General features: G+C 40.9%; 1 protein-coding gene across 2 annotated transcripts; it reads left to right on the forward strand.

Moving 5' to 3' along the window:
• The first annotated feature begins 1,763 nt into the window (after positions 1 to 1,763).
• LOC144515861 (SPARC-related modular calcium-binding protein 1-like) lies at positions 1,764 to 27,836 on the forward strand. Of its 2 annotated transcripts, none has more exons than XM_078247031.1 (10): positions 1,764 to 3,020; positions 11,477 to 11,651; positions 12,731 to 12,958; positions 14,732 to 14,779; positions 15,065 to 15,145; positions 16,119 to 16,311; positions 17,546 to 17,619; positions 19,955 to 20,048; positions 22,163 to 22,501; positions 27,207 to 27,836. In XM_078247031.1, the coding sequence occupies exons 1-9, from the start codon at positions 2,940 to 2,942 to the stop codon at positions 22,494 to 22,496; spliced, it is 1,308 nt and encodes a 435-aa protein (XP_078103157.1). In that variant the 5' UTR covers positions 1,764 to 2,939; the 3' UTR covers positions 22,497 to 22,501; positions 27,207 to 27,836. The 2 variants fall into 2 exon arrangements, with proteins under 2 accessions (XP_078103157.1, XP_078103158.1); XM_078247032.1 differs by having other exon boundaries at positions 15,065 to 15,118.

Here is a 27,836-nt window from a genome sequence, read left to right on the forward strand (position 1 = left end):
AGAATAATCGGTCGCAGGCTTTCCTGTAGGACGAAGTAGAGTGACATTTATTTAAAAGAAAATTAAAATAAAAATGACAAAACGCAGACATTTAAAAGCCGATGATAGCAACACAGGGAGAGCAGTTTCACCAGTAGATAGGTTTGAGCTTCCTTTTCTCAGTCCTTCAGAGTCCTTTTCTTCAGGGTCGCAATGAAAAATACTAATGGGAAAAGGTTGGTAGCCATGACGTCGAGGCTTGTGTACCTAAAGGCCTTCTCCTGTAGAAATCCCATGACAGGCAACACCATAATAATCCACAAATATTTGCTTCTGTGAAACTATTCTCCTCCTGGGGTGGGCTTCAGGTGCTTATTTAAATACAAAAACTATACATTTATATGATAGGTAAGATGTAGTAGTAGAAGTTATTCCAGTTTTATATACAAGAAATCGCTCACACGTGCAGAAATGTATACACGTCATGTCATGGATGCATTTGATTGGCTGAATGAAGGTTTGCTTGCACTTCCTGGATTTTTAGAGCTCCCACAGTAACGCGCTGTGGAGAGCTCCCCTTGTGACTTTTGGAAAAATGGTGGAAGTAATAAAATAAAAATAAATGTGCCTATTGGTGGCTACAGCCCTGTCCCCCCCCTCTCTCTCTCTCTCTCTCTCACACTCTCTCCCTACCTCACTCTTCCCACGTCCTCCCCCGTCTCTGCTCCATCCCTACATCCCCTCATTTGTCTCTGAAGAAAAGGGAAAGAAAATTTTACTGCAAGGAAGGAGGGAGGGGGGTCTTAATGTAAACATTCCATTATCTGCAAATAAAAAAAATATTAAAAAAGGAAATTGTTATGTAAAAAAAAAAATCTATGCAATCATAATGTGTTCAATAACTGGGGGAAATTGTGGGCGTCAATCAGGCCTTTTCTGAACAAGTTCCCTGTCTAAATTAAACAGGATAACAGATTTCTCCAGTGTTTGTTGGCTGTTATGGGGGAGAGGAGGGAGAAAAGGAGGGAGGGACAGACAGGGAAGGAACTGAGTAGAAAAGACTTGGACCAAAAGCTTGTTTCTTTTGTTGTTTTTTTCTCTTTTTTTGTTTCCCCTGTCAGGTTGGAGAGAAATGAACTCTGGAATTGTGATTTTCCTTTTTTTGTACTCTTTAATATCAAACCTTATCTGCTGTACTGGAAACTGCAACGCCTTCTGTCTTTAATGATAAGTGAGTTTCACAAAGCACACATAAAAGTTTCCTTACAAAATACCTCGGCTTGTCTTGATGTCTTTTTTCTTCTGTCTGTCATTAGACTCACTCTCTACATGATTGAGACTAAAGGCTGCGGAAACTAAGAACAATTATCCCATGAAAAGTTTTGGTTCCCTTTTAATATATATATATTTTATATTTCAAGTGTAAAAACTACCTGATTTGTATGTCAACTAGCGCTGTAACTTACAATTATTTTCCCCCCTAGATTAATCTGTCGATTACTCTGATTAATCGATTAGTTGTTCGGTTCATAAAATGTAAGAAAATGGTGAAGAAAGTAGAGCTTTGTTTCCTAAATCCCAAGACGACGTCCTCAGATGTCTCTTGTTTTGTCCAAAACTCAAAGATATTCAGTTTACTGTCACAGAGGAGAGAATACACTAGAACATATTCACATTGGGGCACCTGGATAGCTCACCTGGTAGTGTGTGGGCCCCATGTACAGAGGCTCAGTCCTCGCCGCAGCGGCTGCAAGTTCAATTCCGACCTGGGGAATTTTAGAGAAAATATTCACATTTAAGAAGCTGCAATCAGGATTTTGACTTATTTAAATAAAAAAATAAAAACATTACTCAAACCGATGAATCAATTATCAAAATAGTTGGCGATTAATTTAATGGCTGCCAATCGATTAGTCTTTGCAGCTCTAATGTCAACTTGGTTTTTTATCTCATAGTCTTATGATAATGTCCTGTGAAGGTTTGATGTGACATTAGCATATATTTGTAGAGTTCACAACAGAGTGTTTACAAGCGCCATCATACAATCTCTGTGTGAATAGAAATGACTGCTTTACCTAATATTTATTTTATTATGTCACTTCAGTAACGGACATCATCCATTCTGCTAGTCAGATAACAAAAACATGACACACTGTTGTGCCATTTCATCAGCTCTTTAACCTTAACTCTGGATTTGTGTACTTAAGCTTTCAGAAGTTGCTGTACTTTAACCAAACCAGGTACAAGAGTATGGGCTCGAATATGGTCATTGATATTTTGAGCTTGTAAAACAGTTTTGTAGCTGTAGAATTATTTTGTGCATGTGTAATTCAAATTAGTGGAGGAATATTCTCAGCAGTGAAGTTTCACAAAGTCTGAGCGATGGACACACAAATGTCCTGTCAGACTTTGTTTATAATGTTTCACAAATAATTCTACAGCTACAAAACTTTTTTTTTTTTTTTTTTACAAGCTTTAAACTATGAATGACCCTAATTTGATCCCGTACAAGAGGGCCCAAACTTCACAAAATGCTGTTGCTGTTTTTGTAAACCATTTTCGTTGTTAAAATGAAACTATCACTGCGAGCAGTGGACCTGTTGGTTTCACCTCATGGATTTTATGAACTGGTTTTCGGCACGGGGAGCGGAAATGGGCCGGACCTTTTGGAGAGGAGAGGGTCTGATCTGCGCACGCATCACCGACACTCGGGACTGCTCTCACGCGCGCTGGTGTGCTGTGCTATACCTTTGGAGCAGCTCGAGACCCTTTAAACAACATGAGCAGCTCGGTGACATCCGAAGAAGTGACGCCGAAGTCGGTCTTTGTTTAGAGCCTTCCTCCTTCTCATTATCGCCCGCTACAGACTGCCTGTGGCCGCTCCGCGCGCACTGCGGCGCTTTGAAACCTCGGAACAACAGGGCGCGCGGCCACTCCTCCTCTGGTCCGCTGTGGCAGGAATGATGCTCGCGCTCACCTTCACCTGCCGCGCGCTGCTCGTCTTCCTGCTCTCCGACTCGGTCCAGACCGACAGAACCGCGGTAGGACCTGAACTCTGACTCACTAACTAACAAGTAGGCCAGCCTGTTTACTAAACTAGTGAGTCTGAAACTTCTGTGGAGTTAATGTCGGCGAAGAGATATTGTACCTTAAGGATTATACTCACTAAAAACTAGTGAGTATACAAGTGTAGTATTCTAAAAACTATAGGATATTAGTTTAGTTGGTCTACATTTTCAGGTTTGTAGGCTACCTGAAAACTTTGTGAATTTAGTTTCACAAAGGCAGAAATCACCAATTTAACAAGCTGACCAACGTAAATGCATTTCCTTAAGCACGCATTTTATGGAAGATATTGTAGCGAGTTACGTGGAAGAAGTCAGTGAGCCAGAGCTTCTGAAATTTAAAAGGGTTTACTTTTTGATTGATACAGAGTCATCAACCTACCCCAGTGCCTCAGTCATAAAGTAAGTCAGTAAATAAACAAACTAAATCAAGACTAAAACCCAGGTAACATGAATGCATAACGAAAGCCGTAACAGAACATCATTTACACACTTAAACTAGGACAGGAACAGTTAATAACATAGTCCCATGATCCTTTGCACGGCAGTGCAGTACAGTAGCCGGCCGTTACGATATAATATTAGCTACAAAAGAGGAGTCAGGCCCGTAGCTAGCCTAGTGGAAGGGCGGGTGGTTCTTTTTTTTAAAGTGGACATTTTTGTAGTTTTCCCTGATTTTGTATTTAATGAGGAGGTTCAAATAATTATTTTTGGGGACTTTTTATGCACTAATTTGTGCTGTATTAGAACCCCCCTGTCTACGGGCCTGGGAGTGGTTGCCTTCTGTAATGGTTATTGGCAAAGTGCAGTGCTTAGAGGAACCCCCCATATACATGGGCTTGATTTTGTTAATTAAACTTTTAAAAATCTGACCGATAGAACCAGTTGTTATTCATTTTGAATTATCAGCTCTGACATTATGTATTTAATTTAGATTTAGATTTATTTGCCACTGACATTTGACACAGTAAGATGTAACTTACTTTGACTCATTCAGCTTTCACTGAGAATATCTGCTATACTTTTATATTTTCAATGACCACTTTTTTTAAATGTATCATTTCTTTTAAAAGCTAGGTTTTGAATTTGATTTGATTTGATTTGATAGGGAAGATAACATTTAGTTCCAATACGGAGAATGAAACGGAGTTCATAGCTCATGCTAATTTTAAACTCCTAGTCCCTATAGTAGTTTGGCTCTTGAATGTACAGTGTACTTAAAATATACAGCTTTAAGTATCATAAAACCTAAATACACTGCAGATATTGACATACAATCAAATTGAAGCTGAGAATCTTAAACTGCAAATCTAAAGCTGAAAACATAAGTTACAGGTCATATGTCGTATGACGTTAAAAACCAAGATGAAAATCAGAACAAGATTTCAGTTTTAATGACTTTACACCATGATCCTTCTCTAAAGAAGGAAAATGATAAAGAGATTACTTCTCCGCACCAGCCAACACCTTTTAGTTTTACCCAGTCTGACTCTGGAAAACAAAAACACCAGGTTTTACACCGTAAAAAGTATGTGTGTGTTATTTATTTGGCTTATTATTGAGTAGATTTGACCACACGCTACAACGTGTACTACACACAACCCACAACTGCTTGGTAATTGTGTGTGCGTGTGTGTGTGTGTGAGTGAGAGTGTGAGACTGCTTGGTAATTGTGTGTGTGTGTGTGTGTGTGTGTGTGTGTGTGTGTGTGTGTGTGAGATGATGAGAGATGTATATTTTGGAGACGTGTGTGTGAAGTAGTGTGTGATCCTGAGCTGAGAGTGTTGTCAGGGGAGCATGTGGGAGTCGTTAAATTCATTTAATTAAAATTAATTGTGTGTGTGTGTGTGTGTGTGTGTGTGAGAGAGTGTGACTGTGTTGTGAGCTCCCTGGAGGATAACAGGGTAACACCAGCCAGCAAGACCTAACTATAAAGATACACACATTGCTGCCAGGCAAATATTTAACCTGCTACTCAGGGGAAACAGACAGGTGTGTGTGTGTGTGTGTGTGTGTGTGTGTGTATAAAAGTGAGAACTTGCATGAAAAACTCCTTTAACAGCCTATAATATATTTTAACAGCATACTAAACAAATATCACAGCTACAGTGAGTACATGTAGAAATATAGTAATGTCAATAAAGTAGAGACGCACAATAAACTCCTGTAGAATATGGCAGTGTTAACATAGGTTAATAAAAAAAACGTCAGTTCTTTACATAAACAGTTCACACAAAAACTAAGTGGTACTACGACAAGCCTATCATACATTTTGGTACGATATCATACAAACCCGTTCATGAGAATGTGTTGCAATACTACACTCAATAATACTTTACAATCTAGTACAGTAATGGGTCCATATTTATTAGGAAACCTGAGGAACAATTTTAGCTTGACAGAAGTCTCCTCAAGTTGACTTTCTTACTGTACTTGCATGAACTGATCCCAGTGTGTTTCTGCAGGTTGGAATTGGAAAATCCATGTTAAAGTTGAGCGTATGCTTTGGAAATGGTCAGCAGTTAATGTAAAGTACAGGTCATTTGTGCTTGATGGGCTAAAACGTACAAAACTATTGGTCTGCTCCTTTAAGGTGCTGGTAAAGTAAGCAGCACAGACATTTTGCAAACCTGCAGAAAGATTATAGTCTCATTCTTCATCGGGTGTGTGTGTGTGTGTGTCAGATGTTAAACATATCATCATCTTCCCTCCGTGTGTGAATGATCGGTTTAACACATGTGCTGGACAGATTAACGGCAGAGAGAGCTGCGTTTACAAGTGAGCGATTCACGCCGTCACAGGCAGGCAGTTAGTTCAGACGCTAAATTCCGCCGCCGGGTGTCAACGGGCCTTTCAGCAGCATCCGCGACCCTTTTCCAGGACAAACATCGTCTTTCGTGAAAAAAAAACAACTCTGGAGATAAGTTTTATGTTTTCCTAAAGTTGGAATGTGTAAGGCACGAGGAGACAGTGGTGGCTTGTTCTCGCTTTCTCTGCTGCTCGCTCCCTTCCTGTCTCTCTCTCTCTCACACACACACACACACACACACACACACACACACGCACACACGCACACACATACTGTATGCACACACTCATGGCTGAAGTTTTATAGGCCCAAACACACCGGCCATAATTGTTTTAACACTGAAGATATTGCAGTTGCTGTAGTTCTACCTGATAGACAGGAAATCCAGTCTGCCCAACACTTTGCACCTGGGCTCCTGCCCTCCTTGACTACTCCTCCCTTCATCCCCTATTCCTCTCTTCCCTCTAACCTCCCTCTTGTCCTCCTTTTCATTCCATCCACCCAGATGTTCATTCCTTTCTCAATTCTCTCTGCAGGCTTTTCTTAATTCCTCTAATCACATTTTTTTCCTCCTTCCTTCATTCTTTCCTCCCCTCCTGTTTTTCTTCCTCCGTCCCTGTGTTTCTCCACTTACCCTCCTTCATTCCTCCCTCATTTCTTTATTCTAAGCATTCTTTCTTCTATTTTTCCATTTCTCCCTCTGTTCAAATGTTCCTTCCTGGACTCTCTTTCTTGTTGTTATGCTGCTGCAGTCCTTCCACTCATTCCTCGTTCCTTTCTTTCATTCATCCCTCCATTCTTCTTTAATCCTTCCTCGATTCCTCCCATATTCCTCTTCATGCTTTGCCTTCATTCTCGCTTACTCCTTTCATTCATCCCACCTTTTTTAGTTCTAGTCCTTATCCGCTCCTTCTTCTATTTCTCTGTGAATTCATAATTTCTTCATCTATTCTTCTATTTTCCCTATCTCCCAGCCTCCATATCTTCCTTTTTTCCTCCCCTCCTTTCCTCATCTCTCCTTCATACTCATTTCCAAACTTAGTTCCACAATTCCTTTATTTCTCACCTCTTTTCTTCCATTCCTCCCCTTATTTCCTCTTCTCCCTCTGTTCCCTCCTTCATACCTTCCTTCCTCTTCTGAATCTTCTCCTTGTTTTTTTACTTTCTCTCCGTCACAGTTAAACATTTATGCCCAGACACAACTGTTGATTTCATTTCATTTCATTTGTTATTTTTCTTTAATGTAGTTGGGGGTTCAGGGAGTGTTTGTGCAGTAATAATGGTGTGCTTTGCTTTGACTAGATTTAGTAAAGTTATACTCTTGATGTGCCGTTTCAGTTTACCTGAAGTCTTTCCAAAAAGGCAAACCTTTTTCAGACCTAAGTTTGTGATAGGTTTGGTTTAAACGTATAAATGCTCTATCCTGCATGTATATTACAGGGAATAGCATTCCATTATTAAGGTAGGAAAACAAGCTTTGCAATGCATATCGTTTATAATCACCAGTATAACTGTCCTTACTTTCCTCTTAGAGAGAGTCTGAATGGTATTGTCATTTGTTTATGTCATTATTCTATGTATTTTTAGAACTACAATTACTACTCTGATTATAATTGATTAAACAACCTGTCTACAAAGTATCTGAAAATAAGGAAAGATGCACATCATAATCACCCAGAGCCCAAGGTGACATCTTTGAATGACTTTAATCCAACCAACATAGAGCAGGGGAGAAGTAAACGATTATATAATCACAAAATAATCAACTGAGACTATTTTTTCAATTCAATTTTTAGTTTCATTTAACCGGGTTATATTTTTTATATTTGATCTCTGCAGTCAATACGTAAGTTAACGTCTGGACATTAAGGCACAGAGGTTTCATTCACCGCTAAATTATGCCAACACTGTTAGACAGAGTTAGAGAGTGTGTGTGTGTGTGTGTGTGTGTGTGTGTGTGTGTGTGTGTGTGTGTGTGTGTCTGTGTAAGTACTGTGTGTAATGTATGTACTGAGAGCTGGCAGGCTGATGGACAAAGAGGCACTGATGAGGAGTGAGTGAGTGAGTGAGTGAGTGAGTGAGTGTGTGTGTGTGTGTGTGTGTGTGTGTGTGTGTGTGTGTGTGTGTGTGTGTGTGCAGGGCCGGCTCTAGCCCTTTGGTTGCCTTAGGCGAGATTGAGTTTTGCGCCCCCCCCCCCACCTTAGTCTTGCATTGCCAGATCACAGCGCTGTGTCAGCGATAGAGTACCAATGTATGTTCATTTTAGTTTCTAGCTTGCAGGTAAGTTAGATGGCACCAACATTTGGTCTAATCATAGCTGGTCTGGCAACCCAAAGGCCAAGGTTTTGTTTCCAGATTTGTGTGCATGGTGACTTATGATGGGGGGGGGGTGTCTGGGGGTCCTCCCCCTGAAAATGTTGACCATTAAACACTTCATTTCCTGCATTCAGGTGAATTTCTATGCACCTATTTCTACCTTTTTCTGAATCAGTGTATGCTGGGAATGTCTTTATGTAAAAGGAAACATAGATTACAACCCAAATATAAAAACATAATGGAATATTTAGCAGTAAGGCTCTCAGGAAATCTGTATTGCTTTCATCTATTAATTCTCCTTTGGATCAACTTTTCTAATTACATCTGAGTCAGCACACATGTAGCCTAGCATCATTTACTCCTCCCTCCTCTTTTGCTTCTTTTGTTGAGGAAGTAACCTCCTTAAATGTGCATATGACAATTATTCACCTCAATGATACATGAATTCATTTTAATTAATTAATAAACCCCTGGACTGTCATATTTCAGATGTGTTTGAGCAATATTTCTACTCATGTTCAAAACTTTGTGCACATTCAAAATATAACTCATCTGTGTTCTCTGAGATTTGGAGGAGTCGTGATATTTTGAGAAAAATAAAGTGATAATAGGCTATTACAATATTTCCACCTGCACCACAGTCTGCTGTGCATTACGTGATTGCTCTGCTGAGACGGTAGATCTCAGACCGTCTGACAGACTCAGAGCCCCGTTTGAGACTCTGGTCTCTGAATGAGACAGAGTTTAGGGAAGTGGCTGAACGCTGCTCTACATCGGAGGTGGGAAACCCGAAACTACAGCAGAAATACACGAAGCACAAACGGGTCACATCTGCTGCAGCATGTTGACAGCAGAGCGCGTCCATTATAAACCTGAAGCTGCACAGACCATGGAAGACGCGCTGCAGCAGCTCCGTGGTCTGTGCCGCTGCTCGTCTCTATTGTTACAGTGAAAGTGGACACTATGCGACGCTCAGGTCTGCTTCAGAGCTCCGTGTGTTTGAGTCTGACCCATAGACTGGAAACGTCATGTCACGGGAACTTCAAACTAAATCATTAGTTTGAAGTTTTCCCCCAATTAGGAAATTATCGACAATAATTATCAATCTAATAATCAGGTTGACAAGCAAACGTTTGGCTGAGAGGGCGCCCTTGGATGATCATGTTTAATAAACATGTTTTATTTCGCTTGTCATTCTAATTCTATTATTAATGGGAAGTAGACCTAAGGGCGACACGGCGCCCCCAACACATTTGACGCCCTAGGCAATCGCCTAGTTCGCCTATAGCAATCGCTGGCCCTGTGTGTGTGTGTGTGTGTGTGTGTGTGTGTGTGTGTGTGTGTGTGTGTGTGTGTGTGTGACGAATCTCATGTATATTTTGGAGTTGTGTGTGTGAAGTAGTGTGTGATCCTGAGCTGAGAGTGTTGTCAGGGGAGCATGTGGGAGTCATTAATATGATCACGCTCGCCAGACGCTCCTCTCCTGGTTTACTCTCCTCTTCTCTCCTTGTTTCCTCTCTTCCCCTCCCCTCTCTCTGTTCTTCTCCTCTCCTTTTCTCCTTTCCTCTCTTCTTTAGTTTCCCCTTCTCCTCTCCTTGTTTCCCCCTTGTCTCCTCTCCTCATTTCTTCTCTCATCTCCTTGTTTCCCCCTTGTCTCCTCTCCTCATTTCTTCTCTCCTCTCCTTGCTCCCTCTTTGTCTCCTCTCCTCTGTTATGCCCAGTCTGACCGGGACACAGCATGAATAAGCCTCATCTTCCCCAGATCTCAAGCAGCCACAGAGACAGATGGCTGAAGATGATAACGGTTGAGTTTATTTACAGCTTCAGAGAAACGCACATGGAACTTGGTCTAACCTCAGGGTGGGCAAAGGCCAACAAACAGTCTTTTCTGTCAGGCACAAAGCCAATCCCGCTCCTCTGCAGGGAAGATGCTCACCTTATTTAGTGAACTTTATTCACTCCCTTGTTAGCCAAATTGGAGCTCTCACAGGTAAAATGGCAGGTGAGGAAAGACCCACAAATGTTTTTTACACACACACACACACACACACTCTTTCTCTCACTCTCTCTCTCTCTGTGTGTCCGTCTGTCTGTCTGTCTGTCTGTCTGTCTGTGCTCAGCCATCCTGAAATGTTTGCATGTTTCAGATGTGTTGACTGTAATTAACCCTCTCTTCCCTGTCACTTTTCTCACCCTCTCTCATGCTGCCTCTATCATTGTTCTCCTCCTCTCTCCCTCAGTCATGTTTTTTCAGGCGTGACATTGAAAGCTTGACAGACTAGCGGACAATTTATCACTCACAGACGGCCAGCTATGCAGAGGCAACAAAGTGTCTTTCTCTGTAATTCTTCTTTGCAGTGTTTTGGACAGTTGTATTAGTGTTCAGCCACACACAGCAGTTTTGATTGACACACTTCTGTCTGCTGCGGTGGGTGGAGGAGAAGTACAGGATGGAGATATAATGGGGGCCAAGAAGAGTTTGCTCTATGTAGTGAAGAAAATGCTGCAGCACAAAGTGTACTGTATATATTATATTAAGACTATGTATTGTTAATGGCTGCAGGAAGGAAATGTGTTTCCATTGGCTGGTTACAGTTTTTAAGAGTTATTCCAAAATATACACCACCTTCAAAGGTTTGTAATCTCCTGCCACAAAGCTTGATTGGATCCAGTCAGATTTCTCAGAGGACTGCTCTATATGTTTGATGGTCTTTGATGCTTTTATTTTGTAAAAAGTTTGCTTTACAAATAGATGTTATTTAGTTTTGTACATGGAGAACAAAACGCTGTATAATGGTTCAACCAGACTGACAACTGAAAGAGACAAAGATCCCTCTGAGCAACAGTTGAATAAGAGGAGAAGAAATCAGCAGTCGTTGGGAAAAGAAACTGGAAGCTTAGCGTCAACATGTGTGCAGAGTTAAATAGGAACAGCTTCCTGTTTCAGTGTCAAGTGCTCAGTAATATAGCCTATAACAAGCTGGAATTAACATTTAGCAGATGCCTTCTTCAAACTTCACGATAGAAACAGAAGGTTAGTCTAGGGTTAGCACTGTTGGAACATCAGCTGAACATACCATGGGCTGACAAAACAGTTTAAACCTCTTCAATCTAACCACTGAGTAGACTGCAGAAGGCCCAAAGAAAAACAACTTGTGCTTCAATAATGATCGAGGGTCACTTGTACTTTTATGGACTGGAAAACTAATTCAAAAACCCAGGTTCCAACAGTATTCTTCCCTGTCATGCAACACTGTTGGGCCATTCACTAAATGGAAGTTTGAATCATTTAATTGTGTGTTTGTAGCCTTTCCTGATCACAGAGAACATGTGGCCTCGCGGCTGTGTCCTCGACTGCCAGAAGGGGCACCACAGAGCCGTGTGTGGCAGCAACGGCAGGTTGTATAAATCGCTGTGTGCCTTCCAGAGGGCCCAGTGCATCAACACACAGCTCCGCCTCGCTCCACAAGCACACTGCTCAGGTACGCGCCTTCACAGCTACATCAGCACCACCTGTTAATAATGTTTCCCATGATGCTCATATGTTGACCGACTGCAGCTCCTAAAGGCAATGTTGCATTACTTTACAAACAATATACTGTATATAATGTACATGCAAAAATACACACAATGTATAAGGACACAGATTTAGTTTTATGCAAAGTGATGGAATTCAGAGAAGCTCATTTCCATAATAAGAGAGAGAGAGAGAGAGAGAGAGAGAGATAAATATGTAATACATAATACAAAAAGTAATACATAAAAGCAAGTTTATAAAAAAAAAATGTTTTCATTAAAAAAAAGTTTTTATTAGCAAAGAAATCAGTGAGGTTGTAAGGCGAATTTCAACAGAAGGACTGTCTCCTCTGAGATTGGGTACAGCGTCTTTCTAATGGATGAGTAAAACCTTAAAACCTATCCTGAAGTTCACTGCAAGCCAATGCAGGGAGTCTTAAATAGGGGTTATGTGATCTCTTCTGTTTTGATAACATATATATATATATATTTATATATTTATTATTGGATTATAATTAGTGATGCAATAATAATAAAGTTAATAAACTAACAGCTGGATTATGACATGACAGTTGAAATACTTAAGTACAAATATCTCAAAATTGTTCTTAAGTACAGTACTTAAACCTTGTTTTGTCTTCCCGTCGACCCTGCAACTTTATTTTTTCTGGGTAAAAATTTAAAAGTAAAACTTTTTTTTCAGTGGTCCTCTTTTTCAACACTTTTTGTCGCTTTCCCCGATGTTTTGGTCACTTTTTTTTCAACGTTTTTGTCCTTTTTCCCCTACATTTTTGTCACTTTTTTTTAACATTCTTTTATCAATTTTTGTCTTCAAATGCTATAAAATTGAATAAAACATCCAAATTCAATGAAAGTAGAGAACTAATCATTTATTTTACTTGTGAAGAGCGTTGTAGGGAACCATCCACGTTATTTCTTTTGATTGAATTTGGAGAGGACAACAGGAGGGTAAATAAAATGTACTAAGTTACTTTCCACAACTGAGCACATGTGGATAATGGCTTGATATCCTCTTGGTTTTTAGATCAGAGTCAGTCCAAATGCCAGCTGGCCCGGGCTCAGGCCCTGGAGGCCAGCGCCCACAACAGCCACGTTAGCCCAGGAGCTGTCATCTTTGTGCCTGAGTGCAGTCCGGACGGTCACTTCCTGCCAGTGCAGTGCCACAGCCTGACCGGATACTGCTGGTGCTCCATGCCCGATGGCAAACCTGTCAGCGGGACCTCGGTCCTCCATCTCATCCCCAACTGTACTGGTCAGATATACTTTCTTCAGAGTTCTACAAAGTAATCTTTGCCATATATTTTCCTTGTGGAACTTAACTGGAGGGATAAACACAATCCTTCCTAAATATATCCCTCAGGTGGTGTTTTGATGGTTGTGGTGTGTGGGTCAGTGTTTTAATGATGTTATAGTTGTACAATTAGCACCTTTGACCTTTACATATCTACAGTAGAGGACCTTGCTGTTCAGGAAGATCTTGGGAAAATATTTCAGGCCACAGTAACGTCAAACTTAAATTAAATCTGCATGAAATTGTGTGTATTTTCCACACTGAGGTGTTCCGTTTCAATATATCATCCCACACAGATCACATCGCTACTTTACACTTTAACTCCACTACATCTGAGGGAAATATTGTACTTTTTACTCCACTGCATTTATTTGACAGTTACTTTTTACAACCTAGTAGCATTTAAGTTTCTAAAATTATCTCCACATTAAAATGCTCTTAAATGTATTCATCACTGATATAAAAAATAAAAAAAATAAAACACTGTGAAAGGAGCCATTCTGCATAATGAGTACTTTTACTGTACTTTTGATACTTTGATTACATTTGGCTTAAAATAATTCTGTTAAGTGTAACTTTTACTTGTAATGTAGTATTTTTAGACTGTGGTATTTCTACTTTCCCTTAAAGCTGCAGTAGGTAGAAAGCACAAAAGCAAGTAGAGTGAGACCTCTTCCTGCAGCTCTCCCTCTTCTCTAAAGCCTGAAGACAGAGCCAAGAGGAGGTACAGAAGTCTAGTTTCCTCTCAGACCACTTAAATTACAATATACTGAAAGATTATTATAAAGTTTATGCCCAACAGCGCCAAAAATATGCTGCCTACCAAAGCTTTCACTAAATGATCTGAGTACTTCTTCAACCACTAACACAAGTGCAGCATAGCTCTCTATTCCTCAACGTTTCTCATTTTCACTTTTCTCTGTCTTTTCCTGGCATGACACGGGTTGTTTCTCTGCCAGACACACCTGCAGGAACTGGATCATTAACAGACCGCTCTCTCTCTCTCTCTCTCTCTCTCTCTCTCTCTCTCTGTCTGTCTGTCTGTCTGTCTCTGTCTGTCTGTCTGTCTGTCTGTCTGTCTCTCTCTGTCTCTCTCCCCATCTGTCTCTCTCTCTCTCTCTCTCTCTCTCTCTCTCTATCTCTCTCTCTCTCTGTCTCTCTCGCTCTGTCTGTCTCTCTCTCTGTCTCTCTCGCTCTGTCTGTCTGTCTCTCTCTCTCTCTCTCTCTCTGTCTGTCTGTCTGTCTGTTTCTCTCTCTCTGTCTCTCTGTCTCTCGCTGTCTCTCGCTGTCTCTCTCTGTCTGTCTCTCTCTCTGTCTGTCTCTCTCTCTCTCTCTCTCTCTCTCTCTCTGTCTGTCTGTCTCTCTCTGTCTCTCTCTCTCTCTGTCTGTCTGTCTCTCTCTCTCTCTCTGTCTGTCTGTCTGTCTGTCTGTCTGTCTCTCTCTGTCTCTCTCCGTCTGTCTCTCTCTCTATCTCTCTCTCTGTCTGTCTCTCTCTCTCTCTCTCTCTCTCTCTCTCTCTCTCTCTGTCTGTCTGTCTCTCTCTCTCTCTCTCTCTCTCTCTCTCTCTCTCTGTCTCTCTCTCTCTGTCTGTCTCTCTCTCTCTCTCTCTCTGTCTGTGTGTCTGTTTCTCTCTCTCTGTCTGTCTGTCTCTCTCTCTCTCTCTCTCTCTCTCTCTTTCTGACCATTTCCTCCCTCATTCTTCTCACTTTCACTCTATTCATCATCATTTTCCAGATGATGTTGGTGAACCTGGGCCTACACTGGATCCCAGAAAACATGCAGGTGACAAACCGAACCTTCTCCAATACACATAATGGGCGTTCTCAATTCAGTTTATTTAAAAAGGGGACAGTGCAAAATAATAAAACACATGATTATGGGTTAGAAAATGATAGCATTAGCAAAAAGGGTATTTTTCATCTGTAGTCCCCTAATCTTGATGTAAGAAAGGTTTTAAAAAAAAAAATACAAAAACAAGAGAGAAAGACAACACAAGAACTTAATAAAACTAGAAATAAAACAGAAATACCTTTAAACATTCTTTGACGGTAAGATTCTTTTGTCCAGAGCTGACTGCTCCTCCGATCTGGGTGACCATCCTGAAGAACTCTGACCCCAAAGGTAACCGCTCCGTCAGACGACCACCTGGTAAGACTCGGTGTGCCTGCTGCTTTCTCAAAACATTGGTATACTTCTTCACTTGAGAAGCCATTCTTAAAGGTGCTCTAAGCGATGTTGGGTGATGCTACTTCTTGTTGACGTTCAAAGTACTTTCAAACAAAACGAGGTTAGCTCGCCCCCTCCGACCCCCACCCCCAAATCCTTCTTGTCGGTTATTGGCTGGAACACTGTTTGTTATGTTTGGTGGTGCAGGTTGGCGCAGTTTGTTTTTGTTGCCGTTTGTGGAGGCTGAGCTGTCTACAGAGACTGCGTTTTTTTTTAGAGTGTGTTCAGGGGACAGGCAGCTAGCAGATAGTGAGGAGATGTTTGCTGTATGTGACAAAAAATGTTGTAGCCTAAAGAACGCGTGACATCGCTTAGAGCACCTTTAAGTGAAAGGTTTTCTTTACTGTTACACAATGTGATTCTTTTTTTCAGGGGTTATAAGAAAAGACAATACATACTTGATATTACTCTGGCCTTATATTTGTGTGTAAGTTAGACTCACTCTGGCTTTGAAGCAGATTGAACATAACGGCCAAACGATGGAATTGCAACTCCCAACCCGTCACATGATGCCCTCTGGCCTAAAAGACTTTTTTCCTACAGACTTACATGGCAAAAGATACGTCTGTAAATCAGTGGATACATTTTTTTTGAGCGTCACAACCCTCACAAAATGACTCGTTTCACTTTCAGAATTTGATTCATTCGGTCCAATAACATTCGGAAATTTTAGAAGAGCTGCACGATTAAATCATTTTATCCCTATTCAAGTGGAGGTCTCTAACGTGCCGGCTCTATCGGTCGCACAGTGAGGAAGCAGCAACGATTATTCATGTCATTTTTGGCTGACAACGTTTAAGGGATCAAAAACACAGAATTAGATGCTGGGTGAAGATTTTCAGTAAGATTCTTTGCAAATATACTGCAGTAATATCGTGTGTGTTTCTGTTTGTAGACAGTGCTCAGATGTGTGAGCGTGAGCGAGCGTTGCTGCTCTCTCAGATGAGTTCAACCTGGCAGGAAGAGCATTTCATCCCAGAATGCAGTGCAGACGGCCGCTATAACCCCGTGCAGTGTTACGCTGCTACAGGTTACTGTTGGTGTGTCAGGGTGGACAGCGGCAGGCCGGTACCAGGCACCTCTGTAAGGTAATCAATCCGTCTGTTAGTGCTACAGTTCCAGTGTTGTAATGTCACGAAGTATAAATACTTTGTTGCTGTACTCAAGTAGAATTTTCACGTATCTGTACTTAATTCGGCAAAACAAGCGGCAACAAAAAAACCATAGGCCAAAACTAAAGAGGAAGAGGAGGAAGCATAATAACTGATAGTGTCATGGAAGCACCTGCTGCAGGCTCTGCCGCCATGGTAACCGACGATGAACACCCCGACGACAGTGGCGAATGGGGTGGTGATGAAGATAACGTTACACACCTTTGGCCATAAAGTTCATAATCAGAGTTTTAAGTTTTTAAGTACATTTAAAGGTGCTCTAAGCGATGTTGGGTGACGGAACTTCTTGTTGACGAAGTTCGAAGTATTGATACTTAAGGACAGTGAATATCAGATACAACTCAAATACTCAAGTAATATTCTAAAAGGTGACTTTAACTTTAATGTCATTTTCTGGTAAGATACTTTTACTCAAGTATTGCATTCAAGTACTTTATACAACACTGTACAGTTCTCAATCAGTCTGAGAAACTCATTTTCTATAGAACATTTTCTTTATTTTCCCTCGCTCCCTTCCCCTCTCCTTATTTGATATGACACATTTGGCACAGATATAATTACGCACTGATGCAGAGAAGCATTTAATCTTAATCATCCAATTTTACACCACTTACTGTCTCTGTTCTCTAGGTGGGTTTCCCTTAAAGGAAACACGCAGAACAAATCTGAATAAATTGCGGTTGGATGGTTCTGTTCTCGACGGGTTTTTATCAGCGTAGTTGGATGTTTTCATGTGATGGTTTTCTCTGGTTCACTGGTGTGAGGAAAACTCCCCGAGGCCTAATAATGTTGTTTCCCTACTGACAAGCACTGTATACGCTATCTCTGGTTGTAATAATTAAAAAGTTTAATTTGAAAAGGGAAAGACATTTTGACCAATTAAAAAATACATTTGTTCTGTCAGATAAACACAATTTCCACAACTAAATGTATCTAAATGTAAAGCCAAATACATTTAGCATTTATTTTTTTTGCATTTGCAGTTTTCAGAGATCTCTCTCATTTCTTATATATCTCACATATCTCTTTTTTTTATGTTGTCCTGCAAATCAGCAGTCAGCTGACAATTATTCTTGGCCCGTCTTCCTCTTATACGTACTTTCAGTGTAATGTTGTGGACAGTTTAGTTGCTCATTCTGTTTCTATGCAGGAATCACATCCCAAAGTGCCCTGGGGCCGAGGAGGCACTGACACACAGGAGGTACAGGGAAAAACCTCTGCCTGGTAAATATGAGTCTTTGTTACATGATTGAAAAAAAAACAGCATTCTGTAAAATGTTTTAGACATTTTTTCTAAAAAATTATTTATATATATATATATATATATATATATATATATATATATATATATATATATATATATATGAAACATTTAGTTGTTTGTCCTCGCTCCTGCGGGAGGTGATAGAAACGGAGCACGAAAAAAGAAACAGGAGGGAAGGCAGGATAGACTCATGAGTCAGATTCATGTGAAGAGCCAAAGACTAACAGAAACCCTCGTACATGCTTTCATAAACTCCCATTTGGACTACTGCAATGGAGTCCTGTCTGGGGTCCCCAGCAAAACCCTAGACAGGCTCCAGTATGTCCAAAACTCTGCCGCTAGGGTCCTCACCCACACCAAGACCTGGCAGCTAGGGCTGGGACGATTCGTCGACGTAATCGATTACATAAATGCGTCGACACAAATAATTTGCGTCGACACAAATAATTTGCGTCGACGCGTCACGCGTAGAAATCTAAAAATAACATGGCTGCCTCCAGCAACAGCGCAAGTATGGATTCCTCACAAGTTCAACAACACGTTGAGAAAAAGGCTCGCACACGGTCTTCTAAAGTGAGGGAGTATTGTACTCTTAATGCCAACAACAACCTGGTAGTCTGTAGACTTTGTAAAATGCATCCCTGAGTCAGGATAACAGCAGCAAAACACCGTAAGTTCTGCTCACCTTTTTGTCCCTTTCCCCCCCAAGTACAGTTTAGATTCTCTGTCTGAGCCCAAACGTAACCCAACGGGCCGGGTCGGGGCGATATGTCCCGCCACTATCCTCAGGCTGGGCCAGACCCTTGATCAAGCGTTTGTGTTTTTTTAATCATTACTTTATTAGCCTAATTGGGTGGGGAGAAAGCTATGCCTCTCCAGCTTCTCCCGTAGCTCTGGGTATGTGTCCTGCGCTGACTTGAGTGTGAGGTAAACTGTGCTAAATCGTGTCTCCCCCATCTGTAGCACTGTCTTCGATAATTGCGCAACCAGGCCAGATTGTTTGAGATATCTCACAAGTCCTTTATAACGTCAGTTATAACGGCCCACGTATTAAAAAATTGTCGGGTTTAAATCGGGCTTGGGCTCATAATTCCAGTTTATGTGTCGGGCCGGGCTCAGACACAACGTGCACGGGCTCTGGTAGGGTCGGGCTTGATTTTTTGGGCCCGATCTAAGCTTTACTCTCAAGCGTGTGCGATTATCAACATAGTGACACGGAATGTGTTCCCACTAGTAGTCCAACGGTACGTTAGTCCGTTGATTCGTTTTAATGCTAAATCTATGACTTAAAATTAAGCATCATCAAACGCTGTCAGTCTGCAGTGTTATTTTTTTGGTTTACCATCATCATGAGTGACCCAATCGATTACAGACTGTTATGTTGGACACTCTGCAACTTGCCTTATGTTGGATTTATTTGATACATCTGATTTCATATGTTGCTAAAACTGCACTTTTTTACTGTAAGATTAAAGGGAGAAGAGCTTTGATGTTAAAGAAGAGCTTATTCATTATTTTACCTACTACTGTTAAAAAAAAGCAAGTACAGGCTACTCTTTTTGCACTTGCTCTGTTTACTTTAAGTTTTTATTTTTGTATTCCTCCTGAAAGTGACTTTATTTTGACTTCAGGTTGCACTATAAATTCATTTCACTTGAACAGTGCAGTGTTAAACAATTTTAATAAATAGAGATTTGAACTTCATTGAAATTTGTTTTGTGTAAATTGTTAATAATTGAGCAATGAATGAATCGTTAGATTAATCGAAAAATAAATCGTTAGATTAGTCTTTAAATAAACGTTTGGGACAGCCCTACTGGCAGCACATCACCCCAACCCTCTTCCACCTTCACTGGCTCCCAATTAAGTCCTGCATCAAATATAAAATCCTCCTTCTCACCTAAGAATCCCTCCATGCCCTGGCCCCACAGTACCTCTCCGACCTCCTCCATCCATCCATACACCCCATTCCGATTCCCTATCCCATTCTGCTCTTCATTCCCCCACATCAGACTCTGTACCTTCGGAGACTGAGCTTTTAGTGTTGTAGCCCCATCCCTCTGGAACACTCTCCCTGCAGATATCTGAAATGCTACATCCCTGGAAATTAAAAAAAAAAAAAACTCCTGAAACACTACTTGTTTACCACAGCCTACAACCTCCTTTAGCTTAGTCACAGTCATTCTGTAAAGTGTCCTTGGGATTCATGAAAGGCGCTATATAAATAAAAGTAATTATTATTATTATTATTATAACATCTCTAGGGTTACCGTCCTCTCTGTTCTGATCCCGCAGGGTGTCCCGGACCTCGTAAGAAGCAGTTCCTACAGAGTCTGGTTAGAGCTCTGCAGCTGGAAGCAGAGCATGCTGGAAGTTTGAGTGCCTACCAGTAAGTCTTTACTATCTACTGCACATTATAGCGCCTGTAGTGATTGATGTAGTGGTGTATTAATAATCCAAAATCACTCTCTATTTACTATAAATTGGGTAAACTATTGGTGTTTATTATATAGGCAGATTTGAATGTATATAAACTTGCATAATGAATGAGTGAACAAGGGAGTGATACAACCCCAGTTAGTCTTTATCCCTTGATATATACAGTAACACTTTGATATTTACTTGATATTGACCAAAATATGAAGACAGCACCAAAATATATTATTGTCACATTGTCTACCAAAAAAAGGACAAAAATGACAACGCAATAAATGGCTGTAACTCGCCTAACTTCACTTCATGGAGCTCCAAAACACCTAAACGCAACTTTTCACATTGAAAAAACAAATGTGTCCTGGTCGACCATGAAGTTATTCAGCAAAACACACCTTTCTTTCACTGGCCGTTTGTTTTTTTTACAGTCGAGTATGGTATGCTCACACAAAGGGAATGCATGATGGTGACTTTACAGTGCACCAGAAAGAAAGGGTAGATTCCCCTGAATCATATGATGTATAATGATTAATACCGATTGAAAGAATAAGCTCAAAATTGGCAAAAGTATAAAACTATGTCCAGGCTTTTCTTTGTCTATGTAGTCTTTTTAATTAGAGTATTAATGACAAGAAGGTGCCCTGAATGCAAGCTGGGACATGTGTACATTTCTCACGGTTACATGTGATAATTGGTCTGTACGCACTGCAGCAGGTTGTTTGCTGAGTAAATGCAAGCGTTAATTGCATAGGGTGACCTTTGACATATGCAATTTAAAAAATAAAAAATCCAGTATGGGTTTTCTTGACAACATAAGTGGATAATAAGTAAAAACACTGAGCAGAAATATATTAACAGGGTTATGCTCAGTTTCTGATCATACTTTGAGTAACATAAGCAGCACAGAGAATACATCTGACTTGCTGAGTATCTAAAGCTCTGCATTAAAAAGGCATGTTTGGGTTAACATTTAATATTTCTGCTTTGCATTCATGGCTAAGGCCTCGGAAGTATGTTAAATGCATTTTCTACCCCACGAAAACATCGCTAAAGTCATTGTTTTGAATCATCTTAGACATCTTCTTGTGGTCTTCTACTCCTCTATTATTGTCACCTTGTTAATTTTATAACACATTACTGTCATCACTCTCTTCATTCTGCAAAAAAATAGTATCAGGTCAGTCCTGTACTCATGTACATGTTTGTAAAACTTGACAAACTGCACAAACAGTCATCTAAACTTGACTCCACTAGTGGTCAAAAACTCCAAAGGCCAAATTATACTTGTTTTTCATCTTGGACCTCGGTGGATGCATACATTTCCTCCGGTCTGTTGCAGTGCTAAGATGCTGCTCAGAATGCCCAATGAAAACCAGTTGCACAACTCAGATCTGATCAAGTACCTGATTAACTGTTGGAAGAACAGAAAAGGTCAACTCCATCTGTTTCCCTGTTCTGTGCTTCTCTTTGCCAATCAGTCTTTCAGTTCTTACCTCATTCTCTCCATCTGCTTCTCTCTCAGTTCATTTCATCACCGTTTCATCTGAATAAAAGTCCTCTCTTTTTTTTTTTACCCTTCTCCTCATTTTAACCAATCTGCATGCCGTCTTTCACCCTCTTCTCTATCTCCGTCTCGCTTTCTCAGCATTACCAATTTATGATATGACAGAGGCCTCATGATGTCAGATAGCACTGCTGCACACACATCCACACACACACACACACACACACACACACACACACACACACACACACACACACACACACACACACACAGGTAACTTTGGTTTTAGTCTTGTTTTTATCATCTCTTTAATATAGTGATTGGATGAAGTCACACTGCTACTTCTGATAGTGACGTTGCTCATGCATGCACACACACACACACACACACACACACACACACACACACACACACACACACACACACACGATGCCCAGGTTTCTTACTATTTTTCTTCCTTTGTGTTTGTTAACTTTGTTACTTTCTGATTGTTTATGTCTAATAAACACGATGCTGTTTATTCCTGCTGTGGCAATGTTTGGTTTTGTCCCGTCTCTTCCCACCAGGGCCTCAAACACCCCTCCCTCCAGCTCTCCCTCTCCATCTCGGAACGCTCCACCCTCCGCCACCCCTTCCTCCTCCACTCTGGACGTGTCTTCTCCTGCTGCTCTGCAGGCTGTAGAGGCCTCCGGGCCAGAGGTTGTGCTGCGGTGGCACTTCAGTCAGCTGGACGTGGACTCCAGTGGGGTGCTGAGCGAACGCGAAGCTCGACCTCTGCGGCAGTTCCTGCGACAGAGGCTGAAGCCGCGACGGTGCGCCAAGAAGTTTGCTCAGTACTGTGACAGGGACGGAGACCGAGGCCTGACGCTGGAGGAGCTGAGGGTCTGCCTGGGCCTCTGAGCCAGGTGTGTGTCCCAAATGACTGTGCTGTAATCTGACGCATTATTTGATAAATACCCCTATTTTCAAGCAAATACATTCCAGTGTTTTTCACTTAAATTTCTTTTCAAACAAGGCGATTTTCAAACTCCTTTTTGTTAAGGAAAAACTCAGCAGCACAACTCATTTCACAAACGTGAAGAAGGTTCAGGAGACTTTTATCAATTAGACAAGAACATTTAATGAAGACTCAATCAATCACTCTCTGAAGTTCCTGTCTCCCTGAAGGTGTATTTAAAGCTTTAGTGTGTAACCTTTTGATATTAATAAACATCCGTTACATTCAAGTCATTGCCAAATGAGTTGCTACAAAGCTAATTAAGACTATCAGCTCCACTCAACTCTCTCTGGATTTCTCAGTATGACTATGTTCAGAAGATTGTGGCGACCGGTGACTTTCCCGCGCAGAAACTCGAGTAAAGATAATTACCTCTTAATCCTCCGTGTCCTCCTTGGCTACTAGCAACTGTGTGGAGGAGGGGTGGGAGCGGTGTGCGATCACCGAAGGCTTGTATCATGTGAACGCTTAGAATTCCTCATGGGGGAAACAGAAACTATGCACTATAGCTTTAAACTCATGCTGGGAATGTTACGTTTAGCTGAACCTTTAAGGTAAACAAAGATATTGTAGGCGCCTAAAACACAGATGCTAAAGCCTAGTTCAGCCTATCTCTCTCTCTCTGGGAAGTAGCAGATGCTAAAGCCTAGTTCAGCCTATCTCTCTCTCTCTGGGAAGTAGCAGATGCTAAAGCCTAGTTCAGCATATCTCTCTCTCTGAGAAGTATGCTAAAGTGTGGCTGGCCCTCCGACCTCCAAAAGGAGATAGTCCTGAGACAAAACATTCCCTTATCATGTAGCTGCCTAGACTCTCTGAATCTCTAGAGACGGAGATAATTATACATGAACAGGTTTGGTTATTAAAGACTGGCCAAATATTCTCAACCCCTGACCTGTGACCTATAAATGACCTGATGTTGTCTAAACTTTCCCTATAGTCTCATCATACCACAACATGGCGTTTCTGGAAATTCCACCACACTTTTCCCCACTGTTAGTCATGTATGAGTACAATTTATAACAATACATGAATACCCTAAAAAATAGTATCCTTAGCCTGACAAACACCATAGCTGCACATCTTTAATCAAACTTTAATTGCCTAAAACTAACTTAGGCAAATCTGGCAACAAATCAGGGAAACAACTTAATATAATCTAAACCTAAGCCAAGAAACATTCCAACAGCAGGTGGCCCCCATCAGCCAATTTTCAGTGTCAAAAACCTGTGTTCAATCTAGAGCAAAGTGGTGTAGGCTTCCTCCTGTTCTGAGCCAATTAACCAAATAACCTGATTCAGAACAGGTGCACCAGTTGGCATACCAACAGGGAACAAAAGTCTCCACTCCGCCCCCAGATGGGGCTCAGAGCAAACCTGCTCTTGGCAGCATTTTCTACTTCAAGCAGTGGCGGTTTTTGGCACAGGCGAAGCGGGCAGCCGCCCGGGGCGCCTTTTTTTTATGACTAATGGGGGGCGGCACGAGCACTTAAAAATAAATAAATAAATCCTCGAAGCGGTTTTCTACTGTATTATTTCACCTTGTGGGGAATTGGCAAATTTGCGCCCCTGCTTGCTGAGAAGGTGCTGTGTGCACACTGCACAGAGAAGCTGTGTGAGAAGGGAAAAGGGGAGGGGGGAGCGGGGGCCAGTTCACCTCTGGGTCGAACGGGTTGCTGGACATAGGCGCCGATACCGTTGGTGCTCTGCTAATACTGAGCACCCACGAAGCTGATCGCGGTTATGTGTCAGTTAAACTTTTCATCTCAATCCTATCCTGAGTTGAAAGAGCCTTGCCTACTTTACGGCTTCGTTATCGAGTTGAGTGTGTTCTTGTCGGCCGTCTGAAATGAACGACATTTTTTGACTACTTTTTAAAGGGCGTGCGCCCGTGAGCATTCAATAGGGGAGCAGATTTCATACAATAACATCATTGATGATTTTGCATCAAGGAAGGCCAGAAAGGTCAGGTTTTAGTTTGTGTTTTCTGTTCTTAGTGCAATAGTGTAACAGTTCGATTCTCTTTAGTGTGTTTTCACATTTGTGTGATGAAGGATTTGTGCTATTTAGAATAGGCCTATTTATTCTATATTTTATTAGTATATTATTCTTAATATTTTATATTATTGTTGCTCTCTGCTATTCTGCTTACAATTTTTATATATCTGATTGTATATATTTTTGGCACATTTATTAATTTTTATATATATATATATATATATATTATATATTATAACAACATAAGTGAAAGAGAATTATATTTCTCAATTGCACAAATCTTTCATTAGAACATTTGAAAAACACACTTAAGAGAATCCAGTTATTTAACTATTGCAATTACAACAGGAAACACTTTTTAAGTTGCACAATCTCCACCTCCAACATTTTCAAAAGACAATGAACACAATTCTGCACAAAATATGACAGTATAAGTTATCAGAACTTAAAATAAATATACACTATAATATAGTAATTTTGTAGCAATTTCTGCAATTTTGTGGGGGGGGGGGGCACTCGAAGGGGGTCTCGCCCTGGGTGTAATTCAATGTAGAACCGCCCCTGACTTCAAGCTATGTGAAAATGCAATATTGAGGAAATCAGATTTTTAAAAAAAAAGTTGTATTCAGTTTGTGAGTAGAGTGGAAGCTACAAATCACTAAGACAAAGTTACTTTTACAATTACCCCAAAACCCAGCCTTTAAATTTCAGGGCAGATAATAACATGAACATAGTGGAGCATTTAGCAGCTAAAGAGACATATGTTTCCCTCTGGAGATGGTGGAGACCAAAAACAGAGCTAAAAGAGAGAGAGTTTTGGACACAAACAACACTCCACTCACATCAGTCGGGAGTTGTTGTCCTTTTTCATTGTTAAACAACCATTGCCGATGAAAATGTATCTGTTCACGGATGAGTTAATGTAATGTAAGCTTTATTCACATTAAGTCTAGTTACGTTCATTCATGTCATGTCATTCTATTGAAATAGCTGCAGGGTTTCCCACATAATGACTTAGATTCTATTTGTGGTGGTAGCTGGACAGTTAGCGAGCAAGCAAGCACAGCTCAGAGTGTGAGGGTGTGAACAAAGTTAGGGACAGACAGGTAGCACGCTACATCGCTGTGTGTGTGTGTGTGTGTGTGTGTGTGTGTGTGTGTGTGTGTGTGTCTGTGTCTGTGCATGTGCTACCGTGGCTCCTCATTGGTCCACTGGCTGAGATAAAAGCGTCTTTTTCTCCTCTCCAGGTTGTTGATCCCAGGAGAACCAAGCTTTTTGGGCGGGCATCCAGACAAATTACACCCACCACTGTCTGAGTGTTTATGTACATTTATGAAATCAAAACAAACGTGGGCAGCGGTATGTCACATACACCATCACACAGCTCGGCCGTGACACCAGCTTTGTGGGGCCAAAATGCTGGACTCCACAAGGTTTAAGGGCTGTTTGAGGGTTAAGACTTGGTTTTAGGATTAGGGTTAGAATTAGGTTCTGGTTAGGGTGAGGGTAAGGGTTAAGGTTAGGCATTTAGTTGTGATGGTTAGGGTTAGGGTTAGGGAATGCATTATGTCAATGACGGGTCCCTACAAAGATAGTGCCACAAACCTGTGTGTGTGTGTGTGTGTGTGTGTGTGTGTGTGTGTGTGTGTGTGGCTCTATGAGTTGCAATCAGGGTGTTATTATAAGTGTGTGTGGATAACTAGCTCACTATTCAACCTGCTTCAGACAAAGAGTCTATTTCTACGTGAATACTTATGACATTTCTGTTGACATATACAAAACAAAATATGTGGTTCATACAGAGAACTTACACTGCCTTACTATACAGATCCTATTGACATACTATACACCACCGTTCAAAAGTTATGACTCTCCCGCCACAAAGCTTGATTGTTTCCAGTCATATGTCTGAGAGCACTGCTCTATGTTTGAATGATAGTTGATGATTTTATGTTGTAGAAAGCCTTTATTATACTTTCTATTCTATTCTATACTTTATGTAAAAAACTGTATTATACAGTGTGCTGTGTTGTATAATGGAGACATGAAGAAAAGATGGCAGTGTTTTATGTTTTGCATATTGGTAACTAATACAGGACAAAACATATTTTTAATCTTTTGGATTTAAATGTAATAAAGGACTCTTTAACAAACTGAAACATTCACATTTCATTTTCCCAAACTTCGGCGACATGGTAATCAAAATGGAAATATTGTTTTGTTTCTTTCATCTTTTTCCACATCACAGTCATCCAGTAAAGGTGAAGAGCAGAGGTAGAGTTATCCAGGCGAGCAGGGATTTGAGGGCAGCAGATAGAAAGGAAAAGGGGGAGACGGATAAGAAGGACCAGAGGGGTGAGGAGCAGCTGATAATCAGTGATTCATACAATAGGCAAAGTAGAGGGGGGACGGGGGGGTGGCGTTAAACTCACACGTGTCTGGCAGAGATAGCGGCGAGGTCCAGTGGCGGATCTGCTGAGCTCCAGTAAACACGGGACTGGAGTTTGGCTTAAGTTTCCCTCTTGTTGGTTTTTAATGTCATTATTTTCTTATTCATTTTCCCTCTCTCTCTCTCTCTCTCTCTCTCTCTCTCTCTCTCTCTCTCTTTCTTTGCCACAGAGAGCAACCAGACAAATCACCCGCTGCCAAAGGCCCACTCCTCTCCTACCGCTTCACTGTCACCTTTCAAGGTTCTATTTATTCATCCATGAAATCCTTTCATGAAAATGAAGGACTTCAGCTTCCTCTGGCTGTATTAGTGTCACCATACTATATCTATGATATAACCCTTATAGTCACTCCAAGTCGACTGTCAACTTCAAAATAAGGAACTTAGGGTGAAGATTGGGATTGGGACTCACTCTTGGTGACTTTTCCTTCCCAAACATCCTCACCTCCTTCCCTTAATCCTTGCTTCTTTCTCTTCATCCCTCTCTGCTTTGTACATACTTCTCTTATTTTATATACATATTGCCAATATATTGATGTAACATATTTTGATACACATTTTGACCAATGGTAAATTCATAATTCTTTATAAAACCTTTATACAACATATCAGTCTGCAGCACTTTCTCAGACACTACATTGTTTTCTGATTGATTGATTGATTGATTGATTGATTGATTGATTGAAACACAGCTTTGATAGAAGTCATTTCCAGCTTTTGATCACCTGATGTTCGTAAATGTTCTTTCAATAAATGGATTGCAGCAGTGATGCTGTGAACATTGTTTGCCAGTAATCATC

The sequence above is a fragment of the Sander vitreus genome, chromosome 3 (assembly GCF_031162955.1).
Source record: "Sander vitreus isolate 19-12246 chromosome 3, sanVit1, whole genome shotgun sequence".
In the NCBI taxonomy this organism is placed as follows: Eukaryota; Metazoa; Chordata; class Actinopteri; order Perciformes; family Percidae; genus Sander; species Sander vitreus.

Excerpts from the sequence above, each read along its gene's own strand:
- LOC144515861 (XM_078247031.1), top strand. The coding sequence starts at position 2,940 with ATGATGCTCGCGCTCACCTTCACCTGCCGCGCGCTGCTCGTCTTCCTG. Across the intron at positions 3,021-11,476 it reads TCCAGACCGACAGAACCGCG|CCTTTCCTGATCACAGAGAA; the intron begins GTAGGACCTGAA and ends GTGTGTTTGTAG. Across the intron at positions 11,652-12,730 it reads TCCACAAGCACACTGCTCAG|ATCAGAGTCAGTCCAAATGC; the intron begins GTACGCGCCTTC and ends CTTGGTTTTTAG.